The sequence below is a fragment of the Lutzomyia longipalpis genome, chromosome 4, assembly GCF_024334085.1.
Source record: "Lutzomyia longipalpis isolate SR_M1_2022 chromosome 4, ASM2433408v1".
Classification (NCBI taxonomy): Eukaryota; Metazoa; Arthropoda; class Insecta; order Diptera; family Psychodidae; genus Lutzomyia; species Lutzomyia longipalpis.
The window spans coordinates 7,982,180-7,991,267 of NC_074710.1; the positions used below are offsets into that span (position 1 = coordinate 7,982,180).

General features: G+C 32.3%; 1 protein-coding gene and 1 long non-coding RNA gene across 2 annotated transcripts; one reads left to right on the top strand and one right to left on the bottom strand.

The window, feature by feature from the left end:
- Positions 1 to 313: 313 nt before the first annotated feature.
- On the top strand, positions 314 to 8,745 carry LOC129796237 (neuroglobin-like). Its single transcript, XM_055838022.1, has 3 exons — positions 314 to 1,786; positions 5,428 to 5,659; positions 7,319 to 8,745. The coding sequence occupies exons 1-3, from the start codon at positions 1,590 to 1,592 to the stop codon at positions 7,499 to 7,501; spliced, it is 612 nt and encodes a 203-aa protein (XP_055693997.1). The 5' UTR covers positions 314 to 1,589; the 3' UTR covers positions 7,502 to 8,745.
- LOC129796278 (uncharacterized) lies at positions 4,343 to 5,272 on the bottom strand. The gene is made up of 2 exons (XR_008751191.1): positions 4,923 to 5,272; positions 4,343 to 4,709 (listed from the first exon to the last, which is right to left on the bottom strand). It is a non-coding gene; the product is annotated as an uncharacterized LOC129796278 (long non-coding RNA).
- Positions 8,746 to 9,088: the final 343 nt, after the last annotated feature.

A 9,088-nucleotide genomic window follows, 5' to 3' on the forward strand; every position in this document is an offset into this window, starting at 1 on the left:
ATTTTTCATATTACTCGCTGCAATAACTAAAATATACCTACTACATATACATAGATAAATGCTCGGAAGAGGGGGTGGGTGGAGCATTTTTTTCTTCTCCTATCTCTCGAATGAAACTAAAATTGCAAATCCACATTGTTTCGCAAAGACAATCTCCAGGAAAGCGTGTGAGAATTCTGACGACTACCGCGAGAGAATACAATTAATTGCGGGCGGAGAGAGATTGGTGGGAATCCCACGGTAAATTGTTCTATTCAACCAAATGCTGGATAACATCCAACTTCTACCACAAATTCTCACCAAACTGTGCATCATTTCGACATAAGGCGACGCTAAAGTTGAACGAAAAAAAAATTTATTAATATTCTTTTGGGCTATTTTTGTGCTATTTTTTCGTATTTTTCTGACTAGATGTTTTATTTTTTTTCTACTTTGTCCGTGTGTTGGGGGAAATTAATGTGACATTATATATTAGTATTAGTATATTATTTTATTTAAATATAAATATAAAATAAAAACACACCGATTGTCCGCCACCGATTGTCGGAATCGATGTGCCACGACGCTCACGAAGGTGATAAAGTTATCCAGAACCCCAGGAAATTATTAACAGGGTATATATAAATTCGGGGCTATTTGGTATGCTTTACGAAGTGTGGCAGTATGTTGTGAGTCGTCGCAGTTTGAGGATTGCTGTGTGGAAGAATTTTCTGCGCATAGTGGTTGGAAAAAGCAATGTTTCGTGCTAGAGGATACCTTTTTCCCCATTTTCGCCACTTTTCTCTCAATTCCCCGTGAGTGCTTTCCCTTTTTTAGAAGAAAAGAAGATACGAAAAAAAGCGGAAGAATATGGAGTTTCCCAAAGAACCTTACAAGTGTGAACTTTAAAAAAAAAGAGAAAAGTGCTTTTTACTTTAGTAAAAAAAAAAGAGGGAGAGAACATCTTCCCATTGTTAGTATTACATTGCTTCCGAAGGACACCTGAGGCACAACTTTGCAAGTGATTTTTGCAGAGTGTGTAGTCTTTCGCAGGGTATCCTTTGCACCTCACGAGCTCCCTGGCACAGGGACATCCTTACACGAAAAAAAATATCAAGGGCTCGCAATTTCTCGCAATTTGATCTCGTGCGTGTGCTTTTTGTTCTTTCTCATCGTGATTTCCATCGCAAGTGAATTGATAGCGAGAGTGAAAGCACATCTACCAAAAAAAAGAATCAAAGTGAAAAGTGAAGCTTGAGATGCTCCAGAAAAAACATTAAATTTATTGCAGAAAATAAATTTATTTTTTTATGTTTTCTGTGTGCGAAATTGTGAACCTTCTTTTATGTGAGTTTCCACCCGCAAAGGGTTATTCGTAGCCCATTTTCGGTGTGCGAAACATTGTAGTACTTTTCTTTTGTGCAAGAATAAAAGTTTGAGAATAAGAAAGAAAAATTGTGTGAGAGCATTTTTTTAGACTAGGTACTTACATATACCTTTGAGAGTGAGTGAGCTCTTGAAAAAAAAAATAGCAAAAAAAAACACCCGCGCTTTAGGAATATTGATCAATTCATCAAACGGGCCGTATTTGGCACGAATCCTCGAGCACCATGGGCTGTCAGCTCGGAAAACTCTCTGGGGTGTCAAAGGGTGACGATGGGCAGGCCTTCGCTCCCAGTGATGCCCCCAAGCCAGCGGCCACGGATTCGAGGTTGCCACTCACGGCAAAGCAGAAGTACACAATGATGGCCTCATGGAAGGGTATCAGTCGTGCCATGGAACCCACCGGAGTTTGTATGTTCATCAAGTAAGTAAAACGATTTAAATTAAACAAAAAATAATCCCTTTCTACTCATTCTCTCTTCCTAACAAAAAAAACTAGGGGTAACTGGAGTAAAATAGTGAATTAGTAAATTTTTAACGCTTTTTTTATTTTTTGTAATTTTTTTTATTAAAAAATAGTTTTAACTGGTACACGAATCTCTCATTCTCAATAGATATTATATAGTGCTTTGCTAAAATAATCTCATTAAATTAAGTTTAGGGAACAAAAAACCGCAATTCACTATTTTACCCCAGGGTTGGGGCAAAATGGTGAAAATGAAAGGTTTTGGAAAATGGGCTGAAAATCCATTTTCCCGTTCAGATAGAGAAAAATCGTCTAAAACGAGGTTGTAGCCCGGAAAATTTGCTATAAGATAGTTGTCATGGGAAAACTCAAATATTTCCAAGGAACTCAGGAAAAATTATCTCCCAAAAATTCACCATTTTACCCCAGCTTCCCTTACCTCACATATCATTGCTTAACCCACCAATCCCCATGTGGAATGAGGTTTATTAAAAATAATCACTCCACTCACCACTTTATTTAATTTGCTTCCAACATTGCTCTTTATTTTATTTTCTCCCACAATAACCGCCCTTTCCATCCAACATCGCATTTAATTGATTTAAAGTTAACAAGAGGAGGTAAACATATAAAATAAATTGATCTGTATTGAGAATCTCGTGTACATAGTATGCAATTTTTCCATCTCCGTCGTCTTGAAAATTAATACTTCCGCCTACAACAATATGCGGATCTTGAGAGGCTGCCCCACACAAGGCGAGGGAACATCTGTCTCAGAAACTTCCCCCATAAGTTTGAGCCATGGCTCTGGGATTAAGGCATTAGAGTGATTTGGGGATTTGCGTATTGTTATACATATATTCCCATGATAATGCTAAGGGTTGATAATAGGTCCTCTCAGCAAAATTGTGAATAAATTATGAGGGTTTTTCGCACAGTGTGCACCACAATCAATGTCCCGCGCACACAGTACATCACCCCACTTACTAAACATTATAAAATGCTTCAACATAAAAAAAAAAATGTTCCCTTTATGCATTATTTATTTCACGAAAAAAGATCATCTTTTTATTTTATTGAATTCATTGGAATTTTTCTTGTTTGAGATTTTCATGGAAAATGCTCACCCATTGTCCACGATGCATATATGTAGGTATATAATGTTTGTATATTTCCCACCCACATAAAACACTTTGTAAGTCTCATGAGAATTTTCATGTGGCTTTTTGGAAAAATGTATATAAGCTTGAGTAAATCCCGAATGTTTTCAATGTGTAGTAGACCTACTGACCATGACAGTTAAATCAATAAAATGAAAGGATGGGCTGAAGTTTAAATATGTACAAAATATTTTTGTAAAATAGGCAAAATTTTGCAATAAAGTTTCAGAGGGATTTTTTTATTATTTAAAATTGTAAATATAAACAAACTAAATTCCAAAGGGGTGTTTATCTGGGGAATATTTTGATTTCTTCGGCGAACCATCCGAATATTTTACTCGGTTTAAATTAAGTACTTCTTAGGATTGATTGTAGTACGTTGTAGGTTTCAATTTAGTACTTTTTTTTAGCTGCTAATCCTCAATCGGAGACTTTTTCAGCTAAAAAATCTTTTAACTTTTTAAAAGTAAAATAACTTTTTTTTTAGGTTGAATTTAGTATTTTCAGGTTTCAATTTAGTACTGAAAGTGGGAAAAATCTTCCTTTAATTTTCCTCTGATAAGTAGTATTTAAACATGTGAATTTCCAGAACTTTCTGTTTAGTACTTTTAAGCTTTTATTTAGTACTTTTTTTTTTTTACTTTTTAGTACTTTCTAAGATTTTTTGGGTCTGAAAACTGAATAACATTAAAAAAAAATACTTTTTAGGCTAGAATTTAGTACTTTTTGGGCTTGAATTTAATATCGTTGTGCTTTCATCCCTTATTCTATACATTTAAGATTAAAAGCTAAGATTTGCTTATTTGCCGAATATTTTGATTTTTTTTTTTGAGAATCATCCAAATATTTCCGAATATCCGAATAATTTTATTCAGATAAATGCCCCTTGCTAAATTCAGAGTCTCTGGTTTATTTTGAGCTCTTTTTGTGCACATGAACGTACACAGAATTAGCTATTGCAAATTTTGCAATTTTAGTTCAGTGTTATACCCTTCAAATCGAATTTGGTAAAATTGGTAAATTTATGAAAACAAACGTGGATTATTGAGTTCATATATATTTAAAGTAGATAATAAAAAAATAAACTCATCTTTAAGCAATTATTTTGCCGGTTTTTTGGACTTTTTCATTGATTTATTAAAAGGTTAAAAGTTATTCTATCTGAATATTTTTCTTATTGTTTAAATCTACTTTCATTGCCTTTCAATGCCTTAACTTGCCTTAACTCTACTATGTAATTAATTTTTAGGGAAAATTAAAAGCTATTTAGACACTTAACGATTGTGCTTAACGTAAATTGAAGAGGGATCGAAATTGGATTGTTGCGAAAGATTGAAAGAGTCCAAGAGCAGAATTAAAAAAAATCACCTTGTATTGTGAAACAATTATTTTGATACACACTGTACAAGCAATCTTTACTTTAGACAGGTATTCATGAAAAGGGGTAGCAAATTAACAAATTGTATTAGGAGAGTGATTAAATTTTTCGTATTACGTCCAGTTTGTTGTTCAAAATGCCTAAATGAGTATCCTGAGAAATGTATCCTCGTCAAAATAAAAACCTCGTCATTAATGGATGGGTGAAATTCATAAGCCATAATCACTGTTGAACAGGCTTGTTGAGGAACCATATTTATTCATGCACCAAACGGAACTTGTCTTGCAGCAACGAAACCTAAAGCGGCCATTTGGGCAGCATCTGTAGCAAAATCCTTGATAGTCTGGAAGAAAAGGATTTTTTTTTGTGTATACAGTAAAGTAATAAATAGTTTTGTTAACCCTTTCACGACCACTTAAAACATTGAAATATTTGTATTTTTTCTCAGATAGAACATCTTCTTTGGTCTTTTCTAGAGAGAAATTAAATATTTTCAATGTTTCAGTGGATGGTGCACACAATGGGCGTGAAAGGGTTCATTTAATTTATTACATACCTATACGATAATCACACATACGGGAATGATAATGAATTCTGTGACTTATATGCCTAGGCGTTGGTCTTATGAATGGCACCGTAGTGGTAGTTTCCTGGGTTTCCGGTGCTTTCGTTGTAGTTTTGATTGATAAATCAGGTAGATCAGGAGGAGCAACATCTTGAGCAATACCAAGGCAAATAGCCATTGAAAATATAAAGAAAACACTAAAATATCCCCGGAAAATCATTGCGTCGCAGAGATTTTATTTTTCCAACAAAGTACAAAATTAACTTCACAACTTCACTCCACAATATTCTCAATTGATTTGCAAATTCAACTTGTTGGCGTTTATATTACTTCATTTATATGACAAATAAAAACATTTTCATACTGAAATCGCATTTCGAAGAAATCAAGCATGCCTCATAGCACATTTGATAAGATAATTATGAAGAATTTCCCAACAAATACGTAATTTATATACAATATAATTAAAATAAAAAAAATGTTGAATGTGTTGCAGATTATTCGAAGAGCATGGAGATCTCCTAAGTATGTTCACAAAGTTCAAAGAAATGAAAACGAAGGAACAACAAGCCACCTCGGAAGAATTGGCGGAACATGCTAACAAAGTGATGGAGACACTGGACGAGGGCATACGGAGTCTTGATGATTTAGATGCTTTCTTTGAATATCTCCACCAAGTCGGTGCTTCCCATAGGCGAATTCCCAACTTTAAAGCGGACTATTTTTGGGTGAGTTCATTTTTATTTTATTCTACATCTCATCTTAACATAATTTAGGCTTTTCGTGACGATGGATTTTCTTAGCGATAGGATTTACTTGATTTATTTACAAATAAAATCTACGAAGATTTTTCTAATTAGTCTATTTTTATCAAATGTCGTTTTCAAAATGACTTTTTTTTATAAATACACCAAAAAAGTGAATGAAATGAATTTATCCGAATCTGTATGAGAAAATCTCTCATTCAAGGAAATTTTCTTTGCTTTTTCCTGTCGTCGCTAGAGGTAGAAAATTTACTTCCCAAAGCTTTCAACCCTTATTCGGGCCTTCCTCAGTGGCTGGAAGTGGGTGAATTTCTTTATTGAACATGGCTTCAAAACAATTTTATAAAACATTAACATTCTTACTCGTAACAAATTACTTGGAGACGTCTAACTTTCTAAATTTTCTACCCCTGGCGCCGACAGGAAAAGCAGGGTAAATTGTCTCACGCAAGGTTAAACACAAAATTCAAGGAAATATTCTAGACATACACGTACATTTTAATCATAATTGTGAGATCAGCTGGGAAAAACAAATAAGCATTTATCTAAAAATTCAAAAAATGACGTCATTATTGTGTTTTTCGTATCTTTCAATGAATGAAGCACTTATGCTAATGCTTCGTCGCTGATTTTGACAAGTTATTTGATTTTTATATTAACCCTTTTGCGTCCACGTGAAACTTAGAAACATTGAAACATGCATTCTTTCTGTATCGATATTTATTCTCCAAAATCTTTCACTTAAAATTTTTCAGGAAAAATATGTATTTTGGTCCCTACGCGGCAATTTTATTCATTTCTTATTTTGAAAAATAATTAAATTCATAAATATTGTGGAAAATTTGGGTCTCGGTCTACGTATGTCCCAAGTCCCAAGGAACGCGAAAAGGTTAAAAGAAGTAAATCCATAATGACGTCATTAATTGCATTTTTGGACAAACTTTCGCCAACATGTCTCAGATGATTTCAACGCCAAATGGGGAAAATTTTTATTTTGCGATTTCTTATTCTCTATTCTACTCAATCATACACGATTGTATATTGGTCAGGGGAATCATCAGCAATGATGGCACCCCCTTTATTAAATAAATAAATAAATAAATATATTGGTATCCAGATTGTTTCTTAGAATAAGGAGGTTTTCCATACAAAATCGGGTAAATTCCTTTGAATTATATTATTGAAATCTTACAAGAATAATACAGAGTTTAGGAGTTTACTTCAAGGAAATAGAAAGTAACCATTATATTCCTAATTTAAAATTAAGCAAAATGAATATTTTTATTAAATCAACTTTAAAATTTTATAGAAAGATAAAGTTTTCTCTAATTCAATATTTGTTCAAGATTTTTCTTTAAATCAGCGCGCTTATACATTTTTCAGGTGTTAAATGCAAAATTCTGATTAACCATTAATCGATATTATAATAATTCATTTACATAAAAAATGCAAATTACAAAATACATAAATGTCATTTGCAAATAATGGTAGCTGAAGTTAATTTATTCATTCAATTAAAATTCTTTTAATCGAATATTTGAATAACATTTCAAAAACATATAAATGTATCAAAGTAAATTAATAGTGTATAAAAAATGCATTTTTTTTTAAATTTAATTACAGAAAATAGAAAAACCCTTTTTAACGGCTGTGGAAACCACTTTAGGGGATCGGTACACACCAAATGTAGAGGGAATTTATAAACTAACAATTAAGTTTATCATAGAAACACTAATAACAGGGTTCAATAAAAGTGCCAATTCTGCAGCACCAGCGAACAGTGACAGCGTTAACATGAAATCCTGAATAATCCTTAATGAGAAACTCGTGGAAATAGTTAAAGTGTACTATATACGTTCACTGTGTCATAACTAAATGTAATTTAAACAAAAAAAAATGAAGAAAAATCTTATATAAATGTTTATAAAAAAATATAAGTCATTTATATAAAAAGAAAAAAAAAAGAATTGTCAAATAAAACGTCAAAAAAAAAAGAAAATTTTGGTCATAAATGACAAGAATAAAGATGTGGTGTCAACTTCTCTGTATGGATCACAGTTTTTCAATTATTTAACAAAAAAAATGATGTTAGAACGTTGTGAAGAAAAAATAATGAGAACAAAGGTACATCTATATATACATGAATTTCGATAAGACAATGTGGAACCTAATGATATTATTTATATTAGGTATATAAAAGAATTATATATAGTTGGTATATATACTAAAAGAGTGTTATTTATATTGACGTGACATTGTGCACCAAAACAAAATGAACAATATTTATACCAAAAAAAAAAACCAATTGCTCCCGAAATCTTTCTATATAAACACTTCCCATTGATAAAAAAAATTGTACAAAAAAAAAAGAACTTTTTGGGCAATTAACCTTTCATCGTTGAATCACGAAAATTCGATTTTTCCCATTGAAAACAAATCATCAATTAAATTTTGAACACTGTGCCTTTTGAAATGCATTTGTGAAGAAAAAAATAAAACAATTTCAATTTGCCAATTGAACATTTTTCTTTTTTTTATATTTCTACATACATGGATTTTCCCCACACTTTTCCGCTAATTGGAAAAAAGGGGAAAATCGTGTACAAAAAAAAATTTCCTTTCTGAGAATTTTCTCCAAGAGGCACAGTGACTTCCAATTATTCACGGGACACTGTTTTGTAAATAGGAGGAAAAAAAAGACAAATACATTTCATATGAAATTCGATGGCGTGACACAACCAAAAAGGAGCCCAATAAATTCATACAAAATGTATTTATCTTTTTTTGGGGAGGGAAAACCACCCGAGTATAGAAATAACATTAGGACAAGAATAGTATGTGGAAAAAAATGTACTTCATATATTAAACGGTAATATCGCATTATTTCCATATTCTTTTTGTACTTAGAATATAATGAGCTGACAAAAATCACCCATAAATATTCTAATGGAAATGTAATATGACAACAATGTGAAAAGGATATCTAAATAGAGTTGTAGTGAAGGGATAAAAGAAAATAAATAAAAAATCTGTTTTTATCTTCAGAAAAATGTATTTTTTTGTTTCGCAGAACATGAGAAACCGTAAAAATTCTCAGCGTGGAAAATCCCTATCAAGAATTCCAAACTTTTAGTTCCCCAGAATTGAGAGAAATCATAAAAATTTACAAACTATGAAGAGACGAAAATGCATCATTGTTATAAGGAAACTGGAGGAAAACGTAAAAAGGCGTAACTATCATGAGAAACTTGAGAATTTACTATCCTAAATTTTCCGGATTAGGTGAAACCAGAGGCGCGATTATGGAGCCACCCAGAATTGGGAATGTTGGTTACAAATTGTTGGAAGAGTAACCAACATTCACTTCGCGGTGGTATTATTGTGCATATTTTA